This window comes from Zootoca vivipara, chromosome Z2 (assembly GCF_965207765.1).
Source record: "Zootoca vivipara chromosome Z2, rZooViv2.hap1.1, whole genome shotgun sequence".
NCBI lineage: Eukaryota > Metazoa > Chordata > Lepidosauria > Squamata > Lacertidae > Zootoca > Zootoca vivipara.
In genome coordinates, this window is record NC_142585.1 from 5,125,533 (window position 1) to 5,153,457 (window position 27,925).

Below are 27,925 nucleotides of genomic sequence, written 5' to 3' on the forward strand. Positions count from 1 at the left end.
CCCATTTCACAGACTAAGCCACAATGGGGCCTACAGGGGAGTCGGAAGGGGGACTCTGAGGGCCCATTTCACAGACTAAGCCAAAGTGGGGCCTACAGGGAAGTCTGAAGGGGGACTCTGAGGGCCCATTTCACAGACTAAGCCACAATGGGGCCTACAGGGGAGTCGGAAGGGGGACTCTGAGGGCCCATTTCACAGACTAAGCCAAAGTGGGGCCTACAGGGAAGTCTGAAGGGGGACTCTGAGGGCCCATTTCACAGACTAAGCCACAATGGGGCCTACAGGGGAGTCGGAAGGGGGACTCTGAGGGCCCATTTCACAGACTAAGCCAAAGTGGGGCCTACAGGGAAGTCTGAAGGGGGACTCTGAGGGCCCATTTCACAGACTAAGCCAAAGTAGGACCTACAGGGGAGTCTGAAGGGGGACTCTGAGGGCCCATTTCACAGACTAAGCCAAAGTGGGACCTACAGGGGAGTCGGAAGGGGGACTCTGAGGGCCCATTTAACAGACTAAATTACAGTGGGGCCTACAGGGGAGTCGGAAGGAGGACTCTGAGGGCCCATTTCACAGACTAAGCCAAAGTGGGACCTACAGGGGAGTCGGAAGGGGGACTCTGAGGGCCCATTTCACAGACTGACCCACAGTAGGGCCTACAGGGGAGTCTGAAGGGGGACTCTGAGGGCCCATTTCATAGACTAAGCCACAGCAACGCGTGGCAGGGCCAGCTAGTAATAGAATAAATTGAAAGAATGGAAAATTTTATATATATATATATATATATATATATATATATATATATATATATATAATGTATAGTAGTATAATATAATATAATATAATATAATATAATATAATATAATATAATATAACATAACATAACATAACAACAGAATAAATATAATAATAATAATAATGATGATGATGATGGAATAAAATTAAATTAAATAAAACAACAATAATAAAACAATATAAAAATAATACATAGATAAAATAAGGATAATAAGAATAATGATGAAAGAATAAAATAAAATAAAAATAGTAAGTTAATAAAATAACAGAAGGAAATAATGAAATAAAATAAAATATATTACCTGACGCCGTCATCTGGGCTAACATTAGGAGGTACAAGGAGGTGGCGTCCAGTTGCAAGTGACCCCACTGGTCATCCCCGACGACGGTGGCGCAGGTGCCGGGTGCGAATTTGGCGTGTAGAGCGTCATGGGGACTCTGGGTGTATTTAAAGGCCTCCACTTTGTCCACCTGGAGGAAAAAGGGGATCCCCCAGTGGACATCTAACCTGACCCCAAATATCTGTTCTGGGAAATGTTGGACAAACCTCCCTTTGTGGTCCATAGAATGGCAGGGAATTGAGGATGGGACACCCCAGTGGACATCTAGCCTGACCCCAAATATCGGCTCTGGGAAATGTTGGACAAAACCCCCTTGTGTGGTCCACAGAATAGCAAGGAAGGGACACCCCAGTGGTCATCAAGCTGGACCCCAAATATCCGATCCGGTGAATGTTGCAAAAACATGGGAAGGGTTACACCCAGAGGTCATCCAGCCTGACCCCCTACCTGTCTCATCATGCACTGCAGCAGGCCTCGCATCAGTTTGACCACGCTCTGTGGGGGGAAGAAAAATGCCACTGGAAACTCAAAACCCGAACTCGGGACGGACAACCCCAAAGCTTCCTTCAGCCCAGCCCCGCGGCCAGGGGTTCAAATTGCCGACCTGGAGATCCGCAGCCAGTGGAGTTATGTCTGGATCTCGTTTTCTCCGCTCTGCTTTTTGACTCAGCATTCCGGGTATTCGGTCCGGGGATCGGGTTTCGATGTCACCCCCACCCCTGGGTCACTCTGGGACATGCCAAAAGCAGCTGCCCTGACCAAGCTCTAAGGTTACAGTGTGAGGTCGGGAGACGCATTGCCAGTAAGGAGGACCCAAAAGAGGATTTCTGAGAAGGGAAAAGCCAGTCTTTTGGGGAATGGGTTTTTGGGTCACGGGTGCAAATTCTGCACCCGCTGGGAAACCTTCAGGGTAGAGGGGCGGCAGCCTGGCAATAGGCATGGTGCCTTGGAAAGCATTATTTTAATTTTATTTCATTTTCACTTTGTTATTGTGTTCTATGTTATCTTTTTTTAAAAATGACCTTTATTGAATTTAAAATAATTATAAAACAAAACAGTCAACTAAAATTCCAACAAAAAATACACCACAACCCAAAAATATACAAATCAACAATCATAAACATTCAAATAAAACTTATCCTATCTTCTGCAATATTCTATCTGATTGTATTGTTCCGTATTGTATTTTTCTTTTCTTTTAATCTCCTTTCAATTTCTCTCTTCCTAATTTAATTTATTATCTTATTTCATTCTTTTCCTCTCTTTTCTTTTCCCTTTCCTTTCTTATTTTATCTTCTCATTTTATTTTACTTATTTTGCTTAATTATTATATTCCATTTATTATTTTATTTTATTCTTTTCACTTCTTTTCTTTTTCCTTTCCTTTCTTATTTTATCTCCTTGTTTTATTTTACTGATTTTGCTTAATTATTATATTCCATTTATTATTTTATTCTTTTCATTTCTTTGCTTTCTCCTTTCCTTTCTTATTTTATCTCCTTGTTTTATTTTACCGATTTTGCTTAGTTATTATATTCCGTTTCTATCTGATTGGATTGGATTTACAGGGAACCAGGCAGAGGGCCTTCTCGGTGGTGGCGCCCACCCTGTGGAACGCCCTCCCACCAGATGTCAAAGAGAAAAACAGCTCCCAGACTTTTAGAAGACATCTGAAGGCAGCCCTGTCTAGGGAAGCTTTTAATGTTCAATAGATTATTTTATTTTAATATTCTGTTGGAAGCAGAATTATTTATTATTTTATTACATTACAGAATTTCTTTTTTTTCTTTTCTTTTAATTTCCCTTTTCTTCTTATTTTCTTTCTTTCGCTCTTTCTGTCCAGTTAATTTCTTTCCTTTCCCTATTATTTTCTTTCCATTTCTTTATCTTAATTTATTTCCTTTCCTTTTTTTCCTGTCCTTTTAATTTATTTCCTTTCTTTTCTCTTTTCTTTTCATTTCTTTCCATTCCTATTTTATTTTATTTTATTTCCCAACTCTGCCCTAGCTACCTGCTCATACCTGCCAAGTTGCTGTCAGAGAAATAAGTGACCAGGCCGGAAATAGCAGACCGGAAGTAGCACTGCCGCCATTTTGGAACTGGGCAGAGCAGCATCAAAAGTTGCTTCTGAGCATGCTCCGCCCCATTTCCAAAATGGCCGTCGCGCCAGAATAAACCGGGGGGAAACAAAAAAAATCTGTTTTTTCAGCTAGGAACAGCTGGAAAAACGGGGATTTCCCGGGGAAAACGGGAGACTTGGCAGCTATGCACCTGCTCCAGCTCATACGCCTTGGCCTTGTCCTCGTCGCGGTCGGCATTCTTGCGGTAAGCCAATCCCAGTGCCCAAACGGCCAGGACGCTGTAGACGTTGTCGCGGACCCAGGCGTCCGGATGGTCAGCGCTGGCTGGCAGCAGGCCCGTCACGGGGTTCTGTGGAGAGATGGGCCTGTTGAACTCCAGCCTGCCTGCACACCCTCAGACACCCCACAAGTTGAACATCCGCCTGCCTACCGGATATTTCCAGGCCTTCCCGCCCTTCAAAAAAACCACCTGCCACTCCGCATGTTGAACTTCAACCTGCTTAGGTACCGGACATTTCCAGGTCTGCCTGTCCTACAAAAAGACACCGCCTGCTGCTCTGGCTAATGCAAAGAGCATGGGAAATGAACAAGATGAACTTGAGCTCTTGGTACAGCAAACGAAATACGACATAATAGGCATCACTGAAACCCGGTGGGATGAGTCTCATGATTGGAATGTAGAAATAGAGGGATACAATCTATTTCAGAGAAATAGACCAAACAGGAAAGGAGAAGGAGTGGTGTTATATGTCAGGGATGTGTATACCTGTGATGAGATCCAGGATTTAAAACTTCAAAGCCATATTGAGAGTATCTGGGTCCAAATTAAGGGAGAGAAAAATAACAGTGATCTCACTGTGGGAGTTTACTATAGATCCCCAAGCCAAACTGAGGACACAGATGATGCCTTCCTGGAACTGATGGCCAAGCATTCAAAAGGAAGTGAGATAGTAGTAATGGGGGATTTCAACTATCCAGATATTTGTTGGATGTCAAACTCAGCCAAAAGCATAAGGTCGAACATGATGGTTGGGAGTTTGTTAAAAGGGAGATATTAAAAGCACAACTTCAGGCAATACCAATGAGATGGAAACATGGAAGGAGCCTAAAGAAGCCAGGGTGGCTATCTGAAGAACTTTTAACTGAGTTAAGATTTAAAGGGGATATGTACCAAAAATGGAAAAAGGAGGGAACCACCAGAGAGGAATTCAAACAAAAAGTCAGCACGTGTAGAGACAAAGTCAGAAAAGCTAAAGCACAGAATGAACTCAGGCTTGCTAGAGAGGTTAAAAGCAACAAAAAGGGCTTTTATGGGTATGTCCGCAGCAAAAGGAAGAACAAGGAAACAGTGGGGTCACTTAGAGGAGAAGATGGTGAAATGCAAACAGGGGACAGAGAAAGGGCAGAACTCCTCAATGCCTTCTTTGCCCCAGTATTCTCCAAAAAAGAAAACAATGCCCAACCTGAAGAATATGGGGCAGATGATTCAGCAGGGGAAACACAGCCTAGAATAAGTAAGGAGGTAATACAAGAATACTTGGCTAATTTAGATGTATTCAAGTCTCCAGGGCCAGATGAACTACATCCAAGAGTATTAAAAGAACTGGCAGAGGTGATTTCAGAACCACTGGCAATAATCTTTGAAAATTCCTGGAGAACAGGCAAAGTTCCAGCAGATTGGAGGAGGGCAAATGTTGTCCCTATTTTCAAAAAGGGTAAAAGAGAGGACCCAAACAATGACCGCCCAGTCAGCCTGACATTGATACCAGGAAAGATTCTAGAGCCGATCTTTAAGCAAACGGTCTGTGAGCACCTAGAAAGGAACGCTGTGATCACTAAAAGTCAGCATGGGTTTCTGAAAAATAGGTCATGTCAGACTAATCTGATCTCATTTTTTGACAGAATTACAAGCCTGGTAGATGAAGGGAATGCTGTGGATATAGCCTATCTTGATTTGAGCAAGGCCTTTGACAAGGTGCCCCATGATATTCTTGTAAAGAAGCTGGTCAAATGCGGGCTAGACAATGCTACCATTCAATTGATTTGTAAATGGCTGACTGACCGAACCCAAAGGGTGCTCATCAGTGGCTCCTCCTCATCCTGGAGAGTAGTGACTAGTGGGAAGAACCACAGGGTTCTGTATTGGGCCCAGTCTTATTCAACATCTTCATCAATGATTTGGATGATGGGCTTGAGGGCATCCTTAACAAATTTGCAGACGACACCAAATTGGGAGGGGTGGCTAACACCCAGAGGACAGGATCACACTTCAAAAATGACCTTAATATATTAGACAACTGGGTGAAACAAAGCAAACAAGATAAATTTTAACAAGGAGAAATGTAAAGTACTACACTTGGGCAAAAAAAATGAAAGGCACAAATACAGGATGGGTGACACCTGGCTTGAGAGCAGTACATGTGAAAAGGATCTAGGAGTCTTGGTAGACCACAAACTTGACATGAGTCAACAGTGTGATGCAGCAGCTCAAAAAGCCAATGCAATTCTGGGCTGCATCAATAGGAGTATAGCGTCTAGATCAAGGGAAGTAATAGTACCACTGTATTCTGCTCTGGTCAGACCTCACCTGGAGTACTGTGTCCAGTTCTGGGCATCACAGTTCTGGGCATCACAGTTCAATGATTCTATGGCCTGCCTGCCTGCCGAACATTTCCAAGCCTTCACACAATGCAAAAGGCTGTTCGCTACTCCACCTGTTGAACTGCGTGCTGAACATTTCCATGCCTTTAAGCCCTGCAAAAAGCCGCACCTGTTGAACTCTTGCCTGCCTGCGCCCCCTGAAAATTTCCTCATCCACTGCTCTACCTGTAAATCCCACCTGCCTACTCGTCCTTGAAAATGCCCCATCCGCCGCTCTGCCCATTGAAATTCTGTCTGCCTATTGAACATTTCCGTACCTGCCAGCCCTGCAAAAAAACCCCACCCACTGCTCTGCCTGTTGAACATCCACCTGTCTGCGTGCTGAACTGCACTGCCAAAAAACCTCGCCCATCGTTCTGCCTGTTGAACTTCAGCCTGCCTGCGTTCCCTATAAACAGGGCTATCTGCCTCTCCACCTGTTGAGTTCCCACCTTCCTGCGTGCTGAAGATTTCCATGCCTTCACACACTGGAAAAAAGCTCTGTACCCTGCTCCATCTTTTGAACTTCCGCCTGTCTGCCTGTCTGCCTGCCGACATTCCCATGCCTTCACGGAATGCAAAAATGTCCCCTCTGCCGCTAAACCTGTTGAACTTCAACCTGTGTGTCGAACGTTCCTATGCGTGCCCACCCTACAAAGAAGGTCCCGCCTGCCATTCTGCTAGTTGAACATTCACCTGCCTCCTGAACATTTCCATGCCTTTGTGCAATGCAAAATAGTCATTGTCCGCCCCCTCCGCCTGTTGAACTCTCGCCTGCCTGGAGGAAACACCATCCAAGCATTCTTAACATATGCCTGTCAAGCCTCTGCTTAAAGACCTCCAAAGAAGGAGACTCCACCACACTCCTTGGCAGCAAATCCCACTGTCGAACAGCTCTTACTGTCAGGAAGTTCTTCCTAATGTTTAGGTTTTCAAGCCCCACATTTCCATGCCTGCATTCAATGCAAAAAAAAAAAAAAAAACTCTGTTCTCGGCACCGCCTGTTGAACTCCCGCCTGCCCGAAAATGCCCCACCCGTTGAACCTACGCCTGCCTGACCTGGTGCCCGAGGATCGTTTTCTGAACGAGGCGGGCATAGCCGTCCAAGCGGACCCCGGAATTGCTCCTGCTCCGCATGACTCTCGCGCTGCTCTGGAGCCCAGCTGGTGCGCCGACGTCGCCAACCTCTCCAGGCCCCGCCCACTTAACCCCTCTGCCGCCGCAGACTCTCAACTCTACACGACCCTGGCCGGCAGAAAAAGGGCTTTTTTGGCCGATGTTGTCAAAATAATAATAATAATAAGCGGGGCTCAGCAGGAGGGCGGATCCCCGGAAGCCGCTCCACCGGAAGAAGCGGAGCTTCTGTGCCGAATCCTCATCCCCCCCCCACGCAAAAGGTCCTCGGAGTGGACTAGCGCCCTGCCAGGACCTACAGCCGGCGACTCCTGGTCATTTCTGTTGCGTTTCGGGAAAGAGCGGGGAGGCAGTACCCCCTTGCGGGCAAAGAAGGAACTGCGTCTACTCCTTTTTTTATTTCCTTATGTTTTGGTTGGTTTGTTTAAGATGTATTTTTATTTTTGAGTTTTTGTTACGTTGAAAGTTTTTTGGGTTAAGTTGTGCCGATTATGTTTGTGTATTTTTTTCTTTTTGTGTGTGATTTAAAAAGTAAATAAATAAAGTTATGCCTTATGCAATATATACATTGTACATGTACACCATATTATATCATGCTAAAAATATGCTTTTATGCATTACACTAAATGTCTATCTTGGTTTCAAAATAATAGTAGTAGTAATAATAATAATAAAACAATCATAATACTGTCTTCTTTTTGCTTTCTTCTTAAGTTGTATTTTTTCTTTTTTGTGTGTTTTAAAAAGTAAATAAAGTTTATTCAAAATAATAATAATGATAATAATAAAACAATCATAATACTGTCTTCTTTTTGCTTTCTTCTTAAGTTGCTTTATTAATAAGTTGCTTTCCTGTTAATAAATCATTTTTCTTTCTGCTGCTTTATTTTCATTGTTTATTTCCTTCTACTAATATGCCATAACACTGCTTTCTTATTGCTTTATTATTATTACTGCTTCATAGAATCATAGAATCATAGAGTTGGAAGAGACCCCAAGGGCCATCCAGTCCAACCCCCTGCCAAGCAGGAAACACCATCTAAGCATTCTTGACATATGGCTGTCAAGCCTCTGCTTAAAGACCCCCAAAGAAGGAGACTCCACCCCACTCCTTGGCAGCAAATTGCACTGCCGAACAGCTCTTACTGTCAGGAATTTCTTCCTAATGTTTAGGTGGAATCTTCTTTCTTGAAGTTTGAATCCATTGCTCCGTGTCCGCTTCTCTGGAGCAGCAGAAAACAATCTTTCTCCCTCCTCTATATGGCATCTTTTAATATATTTGAACATGGCTATCATATCACCCCTTAACCTTCTCTTCTCCAGGCTAAACATACCCAGCTCCCTAAGCCGTTCCTCATAAGGCATTGTTTCCAGGCCTTTGACCATTTTGGTTGCCCTCTTCTGGACACGTTCCAGCTTGTCAGTCTCCTTCTTGAACTGTGGTGTCGGGGGAGTCCTGAATGTCTCTTTGGTTGGTTGGTTTTTGTTTTGTGCATTGGCGGGGTCGCGGTTATTGTGTCGCCGACAGTGGCTATGGATTTTGAGATATATATCGCTTTGGCCAGGTCTTTATTATTGAGAATGTGGAATTTGCGGGTTGTTTGTGGGTACGGGTAGGACAGGGGTGGGGTGAGATGTATGGTGTGGTGTTTTTGCTGGTGGTGGGGATCGAGGCCCTTGAGGCAGCGGTAGCATGGGGGGAGGCGGCGGAGTCATAGAATCCTAGAATCATAGAGTTGGAAGAGACCACAAGGACCATCCAGTCCAACCCCCTGCCAAGCAGGAAACACCATCAAAGCATTCTTGACATATGCCTGTCAAGCCTCTGCTTAAAGACCTCCAAAGAAGGAGACTCCACCACACTCCTTGGAAGCAAATTCCACTGTCGAACAGCTCTTACTGTCAGGAAGTTCTTCCTAATGTTTAGGTGGAATCTTCTTTCTTGTAGTTTGAATCCATTCCTCCATGTCCGCTTCTCTGGAGCAGCAGAAAACAATTTCTCTCCCTCCTCTATATGACATCCTTTTATATATTGGAACATGGCTATCACATCACCCCTTAACCTTCTCTTCTCCAGGCAGTGGAGTCTCCTTCTTTGGAGGTCTTTAAGCAGAGGCTTGACAGGCCTCTTGCTGCCAAGAAGTGTGGTGGAGTCTCCTTCTTTGGAGGTCTTTAAGCAGAGGCTTGACAGGCATATGTCAAGAATGCTTTGATAGTGTTTCCTGCTTGGCAGGGGGTTGGACTGGATGGCCCTTGTGGTCTCTTCCAACTCTAGGATTCTATGATTCTAAGAAAGCAATAATCCACCATGAGGGGCGGAGGTGGGTCCCCAGGGTCATCCATCCCAACCCACTGAAATGCAGGAACGGCAGCATAGAATAGGCAGCATCAGCTAGTCAGGAGAAATGCCCTGGAAATGCCACTTATATTTAGCCTTCCACATATCTCGGACTCGGGTTCGGATTTAGATCAGAGCAAGCAGTCTCTCCAAAAGGCATAGGCAGCTGTCACTTGATATTCAGCTCCCTTCCATGTGACCCAAAAGGCCTTTTCGTTGGCTGCCAACAGTTGCATTCGTTATTGTGATAACTGCAACCATTATTTGCACTAATAGCCGCAGTCCTTGCTGCAATAATAACTGCATTAATTGTGGCGATAACTGCAATTGTTATTGTAATAATAACTGCAATTATTGCAATAATGGCAACCTCCGTTGCAATACTAATGAAATTCATTTTTGTAATACTACAGCAATGGCAATCATTAGTGTAGTACTAAAGGCAATCATTATTGCGATAATAATGGCAATTGTTATTGTATGCAATTATTTTTGTAACAATACATGCCACCATTATTGCAATAACTGCAACAGTTATTGTAATGGAATCATAGAGTTGGAAGAGACCACAAGGGCCATCCAGTCCTACCCCCTGCCGAGCAGGAAACGCCATCAAAGCATTCCTGACATATGCCTGTCAAGCCTCTGCTTAAAGACCTCCAAAGAAGGAGACTCCACCACACTCCTTGGCAGCAAATTCCACTGTCGAACAGCTCTTACTGTCAGGAAGTTCTTCCTAATGTTTAGGTGGAAGCTTCTTTTTTGTAGTTTGAATCCATTGCTCCGTGTCCGCTTCTCTGGAGCAGCAGAAAACAACCTTTCTCCCTCCTCTATATGACATCCTTTTATATATTGGAACATGGCTATCATATCACCCCTTAACCTTCTCTTCTCCAGGCTAAACATACCCAGCTCCCTAAGCCGTTCCTCATAAGGCATCGTTTCCAGGCCTTTGACCATTTTGGTCGCCCTCTTCTGGACACGTTCCAGCTTGTCAGTATCATTCTTGAACTGTGGTGCCCAGAACTGGACACAGTACTCCAGGTGAGGTCTGACCAGAGCAGAATACAGTGGTACTATTACTTCCCTTGATCTAGACGCTATACTCCTATTGATGCAGCCCAGAATTGCATGGGCTTTTTCAGCTGCTGTATCACACTGCTGACTCATGTCAAGTCTGTGGTCTACCAAGACTCCTAGATCCTTTTCACATGTACCTCAAGCCAGGTGTCACCCATCCTGTATTTGTGCCTTTCATTCCCCCTCCCCCAAGTGTAGTACTTTACATTTCTCCCTGTTAAAATTATTCTTGTTTGCTTTGGCCCAGTTCTTTCATCCAGGGGTGGCCAACTCCCAAGAGACTGTGATCTACTTTCAGAATTAAAATCTGGCAGTGATCTACCCCCATTTTGGGGGGTTCGGCTCAAAGTTGTTGAGCTTTTTAGGGAGAAGGAAAGGGGGGTGACCTTTTGGGGGGGAGCACTGCCCAAATACTTTTCTTACAGGGGACAACAGAAACTTTTAGAGATTTCTTGGGAGAGAGTTGCATAAAAGCACTCACAAAACTGTACGCCACACAAACTCCTTTACCCACTCCATTAACCTACCTATCAAGATTTCTTAAAAAATACATGCGTTCATCCACTGTTAGTGTGACACCTGCATCACCATTTTGGTAACCAACTGGTTGATATCAGGCGAGTACTGTGTCAGGGCCAGCTTCAGGGAATCCTTAAGGTGCTCATCTGTCATGTTTGAACGTTGCATACTCTTTGTCATTTTTAAATATGAAAATGCAGATTCACACAAATAAGTAGAACCAAAACATGAGTGTCAAATTTCACTGCATCTTCTCAAATTTGGAAATTTCTGTCTGCGCACAAACTTCCAAAATGATTCTTCTTCTGCACGGGCCCTCAGAAAAATGTCATTTTTCAGAGCTAATATCTCATTTTCAAATATATTTTCCACAATGAGTAATTTGTACTGATAGTGACAGCAATTTTTTTAATGTCCAAATCAGATTGGAATGGAAATGACATGTACTCTACAATTAATTCAATTTTTGGGAAGTCGACAAATCTTTTTTCTAACTCCAGAGCAACAGAACCAATTTCAGCTACATACTTCTCTGTTTGAAAAACAAAGTCAGGATTTCCCCCCAGATGGTCCTGCATATTAAGAAGGTGATCAAAATTTTTGATTGTAAGGTCAGCCATCATGAGCTTAAATTTTGTTCTGTAGGATGAAACTATTTTAATCATGTCGCCAATGCATTTACCTTTACCTTGTAGCTCAAGGTTCATATCACTAAGTTTACCTGTGAAACCAGGAATGAAAGCCAGATCAAACAACCACTTGTCATCTTTTTTAAGGGGGGGGAACCCCAAAGTTGTTGACTTTTTAAGGAAAGGTTCCCCAGAGTTGTTGACCTTTTCTTAGGGAGCTGACACCACGCTTACACATTATCTCTGCTTGGGAAAAGAAACACAGTCACACACATACTGGTACGCTCTGTATTGGAAAGAGGGAAGGAGCGCTTTCTTGTGTGGGAAAGACAAGAGTTCTTGAGGGGTTTTTTTAGGGGGAGAGCTCTTTCTTTTCTTTTAGGCTGGCGATCACTAAGGAACCCACAATCTATCTGGGATCTACCAGAAACGTCCTGGAGAATATACCGGTAGATCCCGATCTACCTGTTGGCCATGCCTGCGTTTAATCTGTCAAGGTCATTTTGAAGTGTGATCCTGTCCTCTGGGGTATTAGCCACCCCTCCCAATTTGGTGTCATCTGCAAACTTGCTCAGGATGCCCTCAAGCCCATTGATCAAGATGTTGAATAAGACTAGGCCCAAGGCAGAACCCTGTGGCACCCCACTAGTCACTACTCTCCAGGATGAGGAGGAGCCATTGATGAGCACCCTTTGGGTTCGGTCAGCCAGCCAGTTACAAATCCACCGAATGGTAGTGTCAGAGGCGCTGATGCGGCTACTCTAGAGTAACGACTCCTCGCAGCATAGTCCTTTTAGACTTTTATTAAGTGCTGATTATTTACAGTGCTCAGAGCGATCTATATACATGCTTTCGGTCAGGTGTCAGAACCTCTGAATGGAGATTGGCGCGTTTTCTTCCAGCAAAGAAGCTTTGGGAGACCCATCCTCTTCCCCCTACGTTTTCTGCGCAATTCCGGCGTCGGGGGAATTGGCCTTCCCCCGGGCTCCCCCTTTCCTGTCCCACCTGGGTCAGTGGCTCCGCAACCTTGCCTGAGCCTCGGGCACCACTTCCTGATTTTCCGCTGGAGGCAGAGCTCTCCCTGCTCTCCCCAGCGCTTGGGGATGGGCTGGAACTTAAGAGGGGAGGGACTTCCCGGTATCCCCTGTCCCTCACATCCACCCCCCTCCCAGGCCCCCCTTCCCCCCTCCCTAGGGGCTCCGAGGGTGCCGGGGACGACTGAAAGCCTAAAAAGTCCGTGTTGTCGGAGTCCGTGGGTGTAAAAATCTCCCCCCAATCCGGTGACCGTTCCCCTTCCCCCTGAGAAGACGGGAAGCCCAAAAAGTCCGTGGCGTCAGAGCTGGTGGGAGTAAAAATGTGCTGCCAGTCCTCTCCTGCCTCTGACGTGGACGACCTCGGAGAAACCCACACCTCATCTTCAGGATCCTCAAATTCCGCTTCCCACCTCCATGGAGAGCTGCTTTCTGCGACCCCTTCCTCCGGCCCCTCCCCCTCTCCCTCCCTTTCCATGTGCCAGGGCTTTGGCCTGTGGGGGAAAAGGGCGTGGAATTCTTCCACTAAGAATTCCTCTTGTACTTCCGTGGCTGGTATCCACTCATTGTGGGATGGCGGAGTGTCTTCCCATGCCATGAGATACTCCAGCCCTCTCATACCTCTCCTTGAATCCAGAATCTCAGTGGCCACGTTGAGTTGCTGGGTGTCTCCCCTCTCCCCCCCTCCCTCGGGGGGCTGATCGCTGTCTCTGCACCTGGTGCTTTCCCTGTATGGCGACAGCAGCGATCTATGAAACACTGGGTGCACCCTCATGTCTTCCGGCAGCTCCAACCTGAAGGCTACCGGATTGACCTGTTGCGTGACCGTGAAGGGGCCCAACCTTCTGGGCGCCAACTTTTTGCACCTCCCTCTAGTGGGAAGGCCCTCCGAGGACAACCAAACCTTGTCCCCCACCCTGATGACCTCCCCAGGTCGTCTGTGGCGATCTGCCCCCTTCTTGTATGCTGCCTTGGCCCTCTCCAAGTGCTCCCTGAGCTGCTGGTGCACCGTCTCCAGTTCCTCCGCCCAATCCTCTGCCTGTGGGCCTTCCTCCTCCCCCTCCCTCTCTGGGAAAGATCTGAGGTCGCGCCCGTAGTTGGCCTTAAAGGGCGACACCCCTGTGGAGACGTGCACTGCATTGTTGTAGGCAAATTCTGCCAGCGGCAGGCGATCCACCCAGTCCGTTTGCCTCTGGCTGACGTAGCATCTCAGGTACTGCTGCAGAATGGCATTGACCCTCTCCGCCTGTCCATTGGTCTGCGGGTGCCGAGCCGTCGACAAGCTGACCTCCACCTGCAGGAGGTTCATGAGCCGCCGCCAGAACCTGGAAACAAATTGTCGGCCGCGGTCCGAAATAACCCTTAAGGGTAACCCATGCAGTCTGAATACGTGGTCAACGAACAGTTTGGCCGTCTCTTCCGCAGAGACCGCCCTGGCACACGGTATAAAGTGGCACATTTTGGACATGAGGTCCACCACCACCAACACTGTGGTCTTGCCCCTAGAAGAGGGCAGGTCTGTGATGAAGTCCATGGACACTACTTCCCACGGCCTGTGTGGTGTGGCTAATGGCTCCAGCAATCCTGCTGGTGCTGCTCTGACAACCTTTGCTCGCTGGCAGGTGTCACAGCCCCTTACATAGTCCCAAACATCCTCCCGCACCCCTGGCCACCAGAAGTGTCTCATGACTAAGTGAGTGGTTTTGTCCCTTCCAAAATGACCCGCCATTGGGTTGTCGTGCATCTGCTTGAGGACCTTACCTCTGAGCTGGGCGGTGGGCAGGTACAGGGCTCCCCTGTAAAAAAGCAACCCCCTCCTTTCCTCAAAGTCTTTAGCATGCTCCCTCCCCCCTCGCAGATCTCTGAAGATGCGGGTGGCGAACTCATCTGCTGCCGTCAGTGCTGTGAGTTCTGCCTCGCTCACCACTGCTGCTCCGCAGGACCATGCCGATGGGGGAAACACGTGTCGGGTTGCTGGTGGCAACTCCTCCTCCATGTACTCTGGTTTGCGGGAGAGGGCATCCGCCCTGACATTCTGCTCCCCCGGTATGTAGTGGATGGAGAAGTTGAAGTGCGAGAAGAACTCTGCCCACCGTATCTGCCGCTGGTTGAGCACCCTGGCTGTTCTCCAGAACTCCAGGTTCTTGTGGTCCGTGCACACCTGAATGGGGTGTTTGGCGCCTACCAGGAAGTGTCTCCAGTGTTTAAACGCAGAATGGATCGCCAAAAGCTCTTTATCAAACACCGTGTAGTTGCACTCTGGCTGAGTTAGCTTTCTGGACAAAAAGGCACAGGGTCTCCACTCTCTGTTGGCATCCAGTTGCAGTAAAATGGCGCCCACCGCTCGGTCTGAAGCATCAGTCTCGACGCGTAGGGGCGCGTGCTGTACCACGTGGAACAGGTTCTGGTCTGAGGCGAACACCCTCTTGAGACCTTCGAACGCTGCTTGCGCCTCCGGTGTCCACCTGAACTTCTGCTTGCCTCTCAGGCAGTCAGTGATGGGGGCCGTAACGCGAGAGAAGTTCTTGATGAACTTCCTGTAGAAGTTGGCGAAGCCTAGTAGGCGTTGGGCATCTTTGCGCGTCCTGGGGCTGTGCCAGTCCAGGATGGCCTGCACCTTGTCCATCGCTAGCCCCTTGTCTGACAGCTTGTAGCCCAGGAAGTCCACCTCCTTGGTGTGAAACTTGCACTTCTCCAGCTTCACATACAGGTGGTGCTGCTTCAGGCGCTGCAACACTTCCCTGACATCCTTCACATGCTGCACTGGGTCATTGGAGTAAATAAGGATGTCATCTAGGAAGACCAAGCAGTTTTTGAAGAGGAGTGAGCCTAGGACGTGGTGCATGAAGGCCTGGAAGCATGCTGAGCCCCCTTGCAAACCAAAGGGCATCACCAGGTATTCAAAAGAGTCCAGGGGTGTGAACATCGTGGTCTTCCACTCATTGCCTTCCCTGATCCTGATTAAGTTGTACGCTCCCCGTAGATCGAGCTTGGTGAAGATCTTGCCCCTGCGCGCTGCTGTCAGCAGATCGTCCACTCTGGGCATTGGAAACGCCACTGGCTCCGTCATGCTGTTCAGGCGCCTAAAATCCACCACCAGACGGCGCTGTTGCGTGTCCTTCTTGTCCACCCAGAAGACCGGGCTGCCCCCTGCTGCCTTGCTTTCTCTGATGAACCCCCGCTTGAGGTTCTTGTCGATGAAAGCCCTCAGATCCTCCAGTTCCTGATCTGACATGGAGTACAGCTTGGCTGGGGGTAGCGTTGCCCCTGGTACCAGGTTGATCTGACAATCAAAGGACCTGTGTGGGGGCAGGTGGTTGGACTCTGCTTCGCTGAAGACCTCCTGTAGGTCCCAATACTGTTTGGGAATCGCCTCTCCCCCCTTAACGTGCATGGTGGCCACCGTGGCTATCGGTGGCCCCTCCCCTGGTTGGTGCTGCATGCAATGTTCCAGACAAAAGTCAGACCCAAACGTAATGCATCTCTGGTGCCAACTTATGGACGGGTCATGACGTGCTAGCCAGCTCATTCCCAGCACGATGGGGGGGTCTGAGATGGTGGTGACGTTGAATGCCAGTGTCTCTGAGTGCCGTCCCACTGTCATTCTCATGGGGGGGGTCTGGTGGGTGATAGCCCCTCCCAGCAACTCCCTGCCGTCAATGGTGGAGACGTGCAGGGGAAAGTCCAGCTGCAGAAGTTGGATCTGGTGCTCTTCTGCAAAGTTTCTCGAGAAGAAGTTGGCCGACGCCCCCGAGTCGATTAGCGCTAAAACCGTCAGGGGATACCCATTAGGGAGTGTCAGCGTCACTTCTAGAACCACCCCTGCTCTGGGGGGTGTGGGCTGGCGCTGCCCCTCTGTGGAAGGGAGGGTGGGAGGGGGCTGGTTTCCGTCGATTGCGCCTGGCTGCTGCCCCTTGTCTCCTGCAGCCAGGCTGTCTCGTTTCCCTGCTGTTGCGTTGAGTCTGTGGGGGCGAGCATAACAGTTCCCGCCCTTCCCTGCCATTCCCTGCGATGCGGACACTGCTTGATGAGGTGGCTGGGGGAGTGGCACAAAAAGCAGTTTCCTCCCCTCCCCTCCTTGCGTTTCTGTGGCGCTGGGGTTTGAAAAGCCCGCACACGCGCGCTCCTCCAATCTCCATCGGTTCCGGCTCTGGGCTTGGTCTGGGCGGGGCTTGGGGCGGGCCCTGGGGTGGGGTTTGGTGATGAGGTCTGTCCTGGGAGCGTGGGAACCAAGGTTTTACGGCGCGCGTCGTTTGTTTGTCGTTCCATCTGGATTCCTGTCTCACCCCCACCGCTAGCGCTGCTTTACTCAACTCATCCATAGTCCGCGGTTTCGGACCTCTCGCAAGCTCATCCTTAACGTCTGGGTGCAAGCCCAGATAGAAAGCTGATTTCACTGGATCACTGTGCAGGTCCCACCCCAGTTTGTGCACCAGCATGGTGAATCTTGCTCAATATTCTCTGACTGTCAATTTCCCTTGTGTCAAGTTATGAAGTTCCTCTTTTGTGGCTTCCATTTCACTGTCACTAGCGTACATTATTTTTAAAGCTTCTAGAAATAATTTTACATTCTTCATGCACTCATTTTTTTGCGCAATTAGCGGTCTGACCCATTCGCGGGCGGCCCCAGTCAAATGCTCTATAATAAAGGAGACTCTGTGCGCGTCATCTGGGAATTCCGCCTCATGAAACTCCAGTGCATAGTTTATCTCCGTCTCAAATCCCAGGTACTCTCTAGGGTCGCCGCTAAACTTGGTGACTAGGGTCTGTCCCCTTCTCACTTGGACTAGCTGTTGTTGGGGCGCCCCCCCACCTTTTGCGGCTCTTTCCTCATCCAGCTTTTTCTGTAGCTCCAACACCATCACCCTTAGCTGCTTCTCAGTCTCATCTTTTGTCCTCACCTGCTCCACCAGCTTGTTCAGCTCCTCCCGCGTTCCGCGCGCTTCCTCCTGAGCGGCATGCAATTGCTGCTGGGCCTGCGCTGTCAGGTTCCGTAACTCCTGTTTCGCTGCTTCGGCCTCCAGCCTCCAATGCTCAGCCTCTTGCGCGCTCATTGCGGCAACTCCAAAGTAGCCAGAAAGATTCGGAGGTTGCTGTCAGAGGCGCTGATGCGGCTACTCTAGAGTAACGACTCCTCACAGCATAGTCATTTTAGACTTTTATTAAGTGCTGATTATTTACAGTGCTCAGAGCTATCTATATACATGCTTTCGGTCAGGTGTCAGAACCTCCGAATGGAGATTGGCGAAGCTTTGGGAGACCCATCCTCTTCCCCCTACGTTTTCTGCGCAATTCCGGCGTCGGGGGAATTGGCCTTCCCCCCGGGCTCCCCCTTTCCTGTCCCACCTGGGTCAGTGGCTCCGCAACCTTGCCTGAGCCTCGGGCACCACTTCCTGATTTTCCGCTGGAGGCAGAGCTCTCCCTGCTCTCCCCAGCGCTTGGGGATGGGCTGGAACTTAAGAGGGGAGGGACTTCCCGGTATCCCCTGTCCCTCACAGGTAGCATTGTCTGGCCCGCATTTGACCAGCTTCTTTACAAGAATATCATGGGGCACCTTGTCAAAGGCCTTGCTCAAATCAAGATAGGCTACATCCACAGCGTTCCCCTCATCTACCAGGCTTATAATTCTGTCAAAAAATGAGATCAGCTTATTCTGACATGACTTATTTTTCAGAAACCCATGCTGACTTTTAGTGATCACAGAGTTTCTTTCTAGGTGCTCACAGGCTGTTTGCTTAATGATCTGCTCTAGAATCTTTCCTGGTATTGATGTCAGGCTGACTGGGCGGTAATTGTTTGGGTCCTCTCTTTTCCCCTTTTTGAAAATAGGGACATTTGCCCTCCTCCAGTCTGCTGGGACTTTGCCTGTTCTCCAGGAATTTTCAAAGATTATTGCCAGTGGTTCTGAAATCACCTCTGCCAGTGTGATCTTGTCCTCTGGGGTATTAGCCACCCCTCCCAATTTGGTGTCGTCTGCAAACTTGCTCAGGATGCCCTCAAGCCCATCATCTAAGTCATTGATAAAGATGTTGCATAAGACTGGGTCCAAGACAGAACCCTGTGGCACCCCACTAGTCACTTCTCTCCAGGATGAAGAGGAGCCATTGATGAGCAACACCCTTTGGGTTCGGTCAGTCAGCCAGTTACAAATCCACTGAATGGTAGCATTGTGTGGCCCACATTTTACCAGCTTCTTTACAAGAATATCATGGGGCACCTTGTCAAAGGCCTTGCTGAAATCAAGATAGGTACGTGATTTATGGGATCTTTAAAATGGTGACAGCTCGTGAGAAAACAGTTGGTTGGACTCGGTAAAAATTCCAGTGGGGAAAGAGAGACTGCAAGGATTTATGGTGAGGCTGAACATCAAATTCACACAGAAACAGATGCTCTTTGTTAAATCTGGCTTGGAAACATCTCAGAGGCCGTGAGAAGATTGAAGGATAATAATGATAGAACGGTTGGAAAAGATCTGGATTATGTTGGACTACAATGATTTTGGAACTTTGATTAGAAAGGCAGCAATTATCGATGTTTAGAATCCTCAGAATTTGAAGCACGGGAAGTCAATACATTTTATAATTTGGCATATTGGGATTAATGGATATGCATTTATATAATTTGGAATAATTGGTATGAAATCATAGAATCGTAGAGTTGGAAGAGACCACAAGGACCATCCAGTCCAACCCCCTGCCAAGCAGGAAACACCATCAAAGCATTCTTGACATATGGCTGTCAAGCCTCTGCTTAAAGACCCCAAAGAAGGAGACTCCACCACACTCCTTGGCAGCAAATTCCACTGCCGAACAGCTCTTACTGTCAGGATTGGTTTCTAAGTGAAAAATTCAATAAAAATTGATTATTATTTTTTTAAAAAGGACCCCCTCCTGCCAAGGAGGTACCTACCCCAGAGATCCCCCCCCTCAGGGATCACACCACCTCCAGGGAACAGGCTGCCCCGACACCATATGAAGATGTTGAATAAGACTGAAATTCTTATTCCAAGGGCCAAGTAGGAGCCGGCCCAAAACGTTTCAAAGCGGAAATAAGAAGAAAGCCACTCAAAGGACGAAGAGGCCCAGAGCCACATTGCAAGACGGTTTTATTGGCGAAAAATAATTCTGCTTTCTTCATTCCTCCACATACATCTTCACCCGCTGCTCTGCTTCGCCGCCAGCCGCTTGTCTCGCTCCTCGGCGATGGTGAGGCGGATGCCCTTCCCGCGAGGCAGCGAGATCCAAGGTTTGTTGCCCTGGAAGGAGCGCCAAGAGACAATAATCATTATTAATTGATTGATTAGTCATAGAATCATAAGAGTTGGAAGAGACCAAAAGGGCCATCCAGTCCAAACCCCTGCCAAGCAGGAAACACCATCAAAGCATTCTTGACATATGCCTGTCAAGTCTCTGCTTAAAGACCTCCAAAGAAGGAGACTCCACCACACTCCTTGGTAGCAAATTCCACTGCCGAACAGCTCTTACTGTCAGGAAGTTCTTCCTAATGTTTAGGTGGGATCTTCTTTCTTGTATTTTGAATCCATTGCTCCGTGTCCGCTTCTCTGGAGCAGCAGGAAACAATATTTCTCCCTCCTCTATATGACATCCTTTCATATATTGGAACATGGCTATCATATCACCCCTTAGCCTTCTCTTCTCCAGGCTAAACATACCCAGCTCCCTAAGCCGTTCCTCATAAGGCATCGTTTCCAGGCCTTTGACCATTTTGGTTGGCCCTTGTGGTCTCTTCCAACTCTATGATTCTGATCAGCAAGCCCTAGGCTCTGTGGTTTAACCCACAGCGCCCCCTGGGTCCCGGCAATAATAAAAGCAAGAATTTTTTTAAAAATGCAAATGATATTTTTTTAAAAAAAAAATGCAAACGAAAAGGAGATAATAAAAGAAAATAATTTCAATAATGCAAATAATAAAACAATTGTTAAAAATCCCATTCTGGCCAGCGCCCACCTTGCCGATGACGAAGATGTTGGAGAGCCTCGTGGCAAAGCTGTTGCCGTTGGTGTCCTTGACGTGGACCACGTCAAAGGAGCCGGGGTGCCTCTCGCGGTTGGTTATCACGCCAATGCGCCCCAAGTTGGCGCCCCCAGTCACCATGCAGAGGTTGCCTGTCGGGGAGAAGAGGGAGGGGGAAAGGGTCAGGAGGGGCCTGGGCAACAACGGCCCTGCGAGGCGGAACTGGGGACTGGGCAAGGGGGACAATATATGGAAAGACAGTGGTGCCTCGCTCGACGAATTTAATTCGTTCCGCGGGTCTTTCCTTATCATGAAAAATTCGTCTAGCGAATCCCATAGGAACGCATTGAATTTTTTGGGGGCCCATAGGAACACATTAATTGAATTTCAACGCATCCCTATGGGAAACCGCGATTCGCTCGGCGAATTTTCCATAAAACGAATTCGTCTAGTGAGGCAACCTCCGCTAGGAAAAAGAACCTTTCATCAAGCGGAAATTTCGTTAAGCGGGGCATTCGTTAAGCGAGGCACCACTGCAACAATATAAAATGGCTTCAAAAAACGGCAGGGTGGATCTGATTTAAATCAAACTGATTTAAATCACGATTTAAATCACTAGTCAGTATGGCTTGATTTAAATCATCGTTTTCTACATAAAGACTAATTCTTGCTGGCATAACTTTAATATGCAAGTCGATGAAGATTTTTAGAACAACAACTTTTCATATTAGTTTTTTCTTATCCCCAGTTTAATAGGTTAATCATTCATATTTGGACAACTTTTCTGTTGTACTTGGGAAGGAGAAAAATAATCGCTACCTTAATAATAACCATCTAAATAGATTTATTCAACTGAAACAATAACATTACAGCATATTAAAAAATCCCTTCAGTAGCACCTCAAAGACCAACTAAGTTTTTATTTTGGTATGAGCTTTTGTGTGCATGCATGCACACTTCTTCAGATACACTTGAAACAGAAGAATTAGAATATCCTTTTAATTGAAAAATTAGAATATCATTGAAAAGTTCATTTATTTCAGTAATGTACCTTAAAAGGTGAAACCTGTATAGACTCATGACATGCAAAGCAAGATATGTCAAGCCTTTATTTGTTGTAATTGTGATGATTATGGCGTACAGCTGAAGAAAACCCCAAATTCACAATCTCAGAAAATTAGAATAGTGTTTAGCTACTCAATCCATAACTTTAAGGTGCTACTGAAGGAATTTTATTTTGTTTCGACTCAGACCAACACGGCTACCTACCTGTAACTAGAATTACAGCATATGTTATTTGCTTAAACAAACACCCATGTTTGTTAACTAATTTGGCTAAACAAAAACAATATATATATATATTTTAAGAAACTTAGACTTAGCCCAGCCTACACTTGAAAAACTTAAAATACTGTCCACTCCAAACAATCAGAAAAATATTGTTTCTATTCTATTCACTGAACTTCTTGAAACTTAGCACTGAAGGGGCTGATTCGGTATTCATAGGTTTGTAGAACAATAGGATTAAGGTCTTTTTCTCAACTCTGTTTATGTCATAACATTTTTGCTGTGAAGAAGAGGCATGTGACCTCTGTTGAGTCAAATTCAGTTTTGAGAACTGCAAAAGTAAACCAAGCGTCTGTGATAATATCTTGTAGGCAGAGAAACTGCCCAATAATCTTACAAAAAGAGCATGACATTGTGAATGGATTAATGCAGGCATCACCAAACTTCGGCCCTCCAGATGCTTTGGACTACAATTCCCATCTTCCCTGACCACTGGTCCTGTTAGCTAGAGATCATGGGAGTTGTGGGCCAAAACATTGGGAGGGCCGCAGTTTGGGGGTGCCTGGATTAATGGAATTTATTTACCCCCAAAATTAAACATATACAACCTTATTTTACATAATAAAAAAACTCATCTTTATTTATTTTTTTGAAATCAAAAAAATTGGGAAAGGATTCCGGCACTCTTGACGCGCTCAGAGGAACCGCCACCTGTGTCAAACTTGATGAAGTCGGTGATCTTGCCCGTCTGCAGGTCGACCTGGACGGTGTCATTGACCTTGACCAGGGGGTCCGGGTAGCGGATGGTGCGGGCGTCGTGCGTCACCAGACGGGGCGTGCCCTTGGTGCCCACCAGGATACGACGCACCTTGCACAGCTTGTACTGCCCGGAGGAATGGAAGAAGAAATCAGTCCTTTTTGTCAATATTAAGAGCAGGCTTCCTCACCTTTGGCCCTCCAGACAACCACTGGTCCTGCTAGCTAGGGATCATGGGAGTTGCTGGGCAAAAATATCTGGAGTGCCAAGATTGAGGAAGCCGGTTTAAGAGGCAAGGAGAGTCATAGAATCGTAGAGTTGGAAGAGACCACAAGGGCCATCCAAACCAACCCCCTGCCGAGCAGGAAACACCATCAAAGCATTCTTGACATATGCCTGTCATAGAATCCTAGAGTTGGAAGAGACCACAAGGGCCATCCAGTCCAAACCCCTGCCAAGCCTCTGCTTAAAGACCTCCAAAGAAGACTCCACCCCACTCCTTGGCAGCAAATCCAACTGCCGAACAGCTCTTACTGTTAGGAAGTTCTTCCTAATGTGGAGGTGGAAGCTTCTTTCTTGTAGTTTGAATCCATTGCTCCGTGTCCGCTTCTCTGGAGCAGCAGAAAACAACCTTTCACCCTCCTCTATATGACATCCTTTGATATATTTGAACATGGCTATCACCCCTTAACCTTCTCTTCTCCAGGCTAAACATACCCAGTTCCCTAAGCCGTTCCTCATAAGGCATCATTTCAAGGCCTTTGACCATTTTGGTTGCCCTCTTCTGGACACGTTCCAGCTTGTCAGTATCCTTCTTGAACTGTGGTGCCCAGAACTGGACACAATATTCCAGGTGAGGTCTGACCAGAGCAGAATACAGTGGTACTATTACTTCCCTTGATCTAGACGCTATACTCCTATTGATGCAGCCCAGAATTGCATTGGCTTTTTCAGCTGCTGCATCACACTGTTGACTCATGTCAAGTTTGTGATCTACCAAGACTCCTAGATCCTTTCCACATGTACTGCTCTCAAGCCAGGTGTCTCCCATCCTGTATCTGTGCCTTTCTTTCTTTCTTTTTTGCCCAAGTGTAGTACTTTACATTTCTCCCTGTTAAAATTCATCTTGTTTGCTTTGGCCCTGTTGTCTAATCTGTTAAGGTCATTCTGAAGTGTGATCCTGCCCTCTGGGGTATTAGCCACCCCTCCCAATTTGGTGTCATCTGCAAACTTGCTCAGGATGCCCTCAAGCCCATCATCCAAGTCACTGATGAAGATGTTGAATAAGACTGGGCCCAAGACAGAACCCTGTGGCACCCCACTAGTCACTACTCTCCAGGATGAACCCTTTGGGTTCGGTCAGTCAGCCAGTTACAAATCCACTGAATGGTAGCATTGTCTAGCCCGCATTTTACCAGCTTCTTTACAAGAATATCATGGGGCACCTTGTCAAAGGCCTTGCTGAAATCAAGATAGGCTATATCCACAGCGTTCCCTTCATCTACCAGGCTTGTAATTCTGTCAAAAAATGAGATCAGATTAGCCTGACATAACTTATTTTTTCAGAAACCCATGCTGAGTTTTAGTGATCTTTCTGTTAAAAAAAAGGGATTTGAATCTGGTCTAATTTATGAGGGATTTAAATAGCAAAACCACTCCAAGCATTGAACATTCATTCCTCTGGCCGTCCGTCTTAAGATGCCAGCAAAAGGCTGAGTCTTTTGGCAAGAAAAGGATACGAATAGAGCCCCCCCAATTCTCACCTTGGCCTCCTCGGGGCTGATCCGGTGCACGGCAAAGCGCCCCTTGGTGTCGTAAACCAGGCGGAAGTGCTCCCCTGTCTTCTCAATGCTGATGACGTCTGTGGGGAGAAAGAGGGAAGGCGTTGCGACGGGATGCTGGCGTGGCGCAAACACCGCGTAAACCCATTTCCCCCTCCCTGCAGGATGCCCCACTGCTGGAGATTGGGCCTCACCCATGAAGCCTGCCGGGTAGGTGACGTCAGTGCGAACTTTGCCGTCGATCCTGACAAAGCGCTGCATGCAGATCTTCTTGACCTCATCGCCCGTCAGGGCGTACTTGAGCCGGTTGCGGAGGAAAATCACAAGCGGGAGGCACTCACGCAGCTTGTGGGGTCCCGTCGACGGGCGCGGCGCCTAGAACCCCAAAAGGGAAAGGGAAGGTTAGAGGGCAGCAAATCTAGAGCGCCTGAAACTGAAACTCCCAGAATCCGGCTGGCCCTGGACATAAATAGATTGTTGCTATTATGATGATCATAGAATCCTAGAGTTGGAAGAGACCACAAGGGCCATCCAGTCCAACCCCCTGCCAAGCAGGAAACACCATCAAAGCATTCTTGACATGTGCCTGTCATAGAATCCTAGAGTTGGAAGAGACCACAAGGGCCATCCAGTCCAACCCCCTGCCAAGCCTCTGCTTAAAGACCTCCAAAGGAGACTCCACCACACTTCTTGGCAGCAAATTCCACTGTCGAACAGCTCTTACTGTCAGGAAGTTCTTCCTAATGTTGAGGTGGAATCTTCTTTCTTGTAGTTTGATGATGATGATGCAACCTTGAGAAAACACCTGAAGGCAGGTGTTCCTCTCCAGGGAAGCTTTTTCATATGTACTTTTTAATTCAATTTAAATAATTTAGACAGACTTCCAGTGGGCATGGAAGCTCAATAATCTATGCATTTATTTATTTTGTGTTTTATTCATGCAGGCGGTATTTATATTTATATCATGCAGGTTTTTTCCACAGGTGATATTTTACATCCCCTCATTGTTTTGTCACAACGTTTGACCGACTCCCCAACTTCTCCTTCCCCAAGATCCTTTTATTTTTCTACATATTGTTCTTTTGATCTACAGTGGTACCTCGGTTTATGAACACAATTGGTTCCGGAAGTCTGTTCATAAACTGAAGCGTTCATAAACTGAAGCGAACTTTCCCACTGAAAGTAATGGAAAGTGGATTAATCTGTTCCAGACGGTCCGCAGAGTAACCGTTCATAAACTGAAGCGAACTTTCCCATTGAAAGTAATGGAAAGTGGATTAATCCGTTCCAGACGGGTCCGCGGAGTACTTAAACTGAAGCATTCATAAACTGAAACATGGGTGTAATTGGTTCCGGAAGTCTGTTCATAAACTGAAGCGTTCATAAACTGAAGTGAACTTTCCCATTAAAAGTAATGGAAAGTGAATTAATCCGTTCCGGATGGGTCTGCGGTGTTCATAAACCGAAAATTCATAAACCGAGGTGTTCATAAACCGAGGTTCCACTGTATAATGTTGTGTTACGTTTCTCTATAGAATCCTAGAGTTGGAAGAGACCACAAGGGCCATCCAGTCCAACCCCCTGCCAAGCAGGAAACACCATCAAAGCATTCTTGACATATGCCTGTCAAGCCTCTGCTTAAAGACCTCCAAAGGAGGAGACTCCACCACTCCTTGGCAGCAAATTCCACTGTCGAACAGCTCTTACTGTCAGGAAGTTCTTCCTAATGTTGAGGTTTTCAAGCCCAACATTTCCATGCCTGCATTCAATGCAAAAAAGCTCTTTTCCCGGCACCACGTGCTGAACTATGCTATGTGTCTATAACTGGTCATCAGTTAGTTCCAATTTGCATTGTGTTCCAATTTTGCATTTTTCTGCTATAAACTCTCCCAGGATGAACGGCGGAATTTAATCAGAAACCACAAGTAATTCATTGATTAGAAATTCAAGAAACCACCACAAGAAATTGAATACGCAAATAAGGAATCCAAACTAAAGGTAAGGCGTTTCATAAAGAAGGGAAAACCAAGAAGCCCAGGTGCAAACTAATGCACAGTAACAGTAAGAGCTGTTCGACAGTGGAACTTGCTGCCAAGAAGTGTGGTGGAGTCTCCTTCTTTGGAGGTCTTTAAGCAGAGGCTTGACAGGCACATGTCAAGAATGCTTTGATGGTGTTTCCTGCTCGGCAGGGGGTTGGACTGGATGGCCCTTGTGGTCTCTTCTAACTCTTATGATTCTATTCAAATGCCTGAAGTGCAAGGCTCCCTTTTTAAAAAGGCTCGTCAAAGGAAACAGAAAGAGGCTTTTTACACCATCTCCTTTTATACACAGTTGGAAGAGAGATACTTGCAAAGACTCCTGTCAGTTTGTCCAGCATCCAGTGTTTCGGGGCTGCCACCCGTTTCAGGTGCTTCTTGGGTCCTCGAGCCTGAGGTGGGGAAAGCAGGCAGAGAGTGTGGATTCGAATCTGTCCCGGACGTTGAAGCGGATTATTCTCGCAAGGCAGCGGGCTCCACTAGATGACCCTCGGGACCCTTCGAGCCATCCCTGTTCTATGAACCCGCACCCAGCTCTTCAGCCACTCCCATTTAAACTGATTTCCATTTAAACTGATTTCCATTTAAACTGATTTCCATTTTAATTGATTCCCATTTAAACGGATTCCCATTTAACTTGATTCCAATTTAGTTTCTAGTCGAGCATCCTTGGGCTCCCTTCTCCCTTCGGGCAACCCCCCCTCCCAAGCAGGATGATCAGGATCCGGCCCCGCTCCTGCACCCCAGTCCAGTGGCAGGCAGTTCCCCGGGCCCCGCCAAGCCCCGCTTCCCAAGCGATCGCTTTAGGCTTTAGGGCATGTCTGGCCGGCGGCCTGAACTGCGCATGCTCCCCGCCCCCCAGCCCTAGCTCGTCCCTTCGCGGCGCCATTTCCCAGCCCCAAGGAAGAGCGGCGTCTCCCGGTGTCCCCGGCCCCGAAAGCGCCGCGCTCGGTGGAGCCGCCGCCTCGGATGGCGACGGATGGCTCCGCCGGCCGAAGCCCAAGCACCCACCATGGCTGCGAGCTCTCGACGCAAAAGGAGAGCACTTCCGCCGGCCGAGGGGGTTATATATCCGGGTCGGGCAGGGCGGAGCGACGAGACGTCGCGCTGCCCCGCAGCGACACCTGGTGGATGGAAGCGTCGCCGCGTCGCGCGGAGGTTTCGCAGCCAATGAAATGGGGAAATGGGGAGTGTTTTCATTTTAATTCTAATTCTATTTTTAGTTTAATTTTTCTATTTTTCTTTTGGTTCTTTTTTCTTTTGGTTATTTAGGTTTCAGGCTTTTTTGTTAAGTTTGGTTGTTTATATATATATATATATATATATGTATGTATGTATGTATGTATATGTGTGTATGTATGTATATATATGTATATGTGTGTGTGTATGTATATATATGTATGTATTAAACTTCTTTTTTTTCATTCCTAAACATTAGGAAGAACTTCCTGACAGTAAGAGCTGTTCGACAGTGGAATTTGCTGCCAAGGAATGTGGAACGGCTTAGGG

At 47.1% G+C, this 27,925-nt stretch overlaps 2 protein-coding genes across 3 annotated transcripts in view; both read right to left on the reverse strand.

The window, feature by feature from the left end:
• LOC118083808 (phosphorylase b kinase regulatory subunit alpha, skeletal muscle isoform) overlaps nucleotides 1-7,112 on the reverse strand; it is a 40,012-nt gene extending 32,900 nt beyond the window's left edge. Inside the window, exons 1-4 of one of the 2 annotated variants that reach the window (XM_060270137.2) lie at nucleotides 6,911-7,109; nucleotides 3,402-3,560; nucleotides 1,578-1,625; nucleotides 1,092-1,260 (exon numbers count right to left, since the gene is read on the reverse strand). In XM_060270137.2, the coding sequence (XP_060126120.2) occupies nucleotides 1,092-1,260; nucleotides 1,578-1,625; nucleotides 3,402-3,560; nucleotides 6,911-6,988 (454 nt within the window). In that variant the 5' untranslated portion in view covers nucleotides 6,989-7,109. Of the gene's footprint in view, nucleotides 1-1,091; nucleotides 1,261-1,577; nucleotides 1,626-3,401; nucleotides 3,561-6,910 lie in introns of both variants that reach the window. The other variant, XM_088664430.1, reaches the window with a different exon arrangement.
• A 12,558-nt stretch (nucleotides 7,113-19,670) lies between these two features.
• Nucleotides 19,671-27,631, reverse strand: LOC132591494 (small ribosomal subunit protein eS4). Its single transcript, XM_060270214.2, has 7 exons — nucleotides 27,428-27,631; nucleotides 26,731-26,808; nucleotides 24,575-24,755; nucleotides 24,363-24,460; nucleotides 22,554-22,725; nucleotides 20,550-20,707; nucleotides 19,671-19,837 (listed from the first exon to the last, which is right to left on the reverse strand). Exons 1-7 carry the CDS (start codon nucleotides 27,614-27,616, stop codon nucleotides 19,736-19,738), a joined length of 978 nt encoding a protein of 325 aa, XP_060126197.2. The 5' UTR covers nucleotides 27,617-27,631; the 3' UTR covers nucleotides 19,671-19,735.
• Nucleotides 27,632-27,925: the final 294 nt, after the last annotated feature.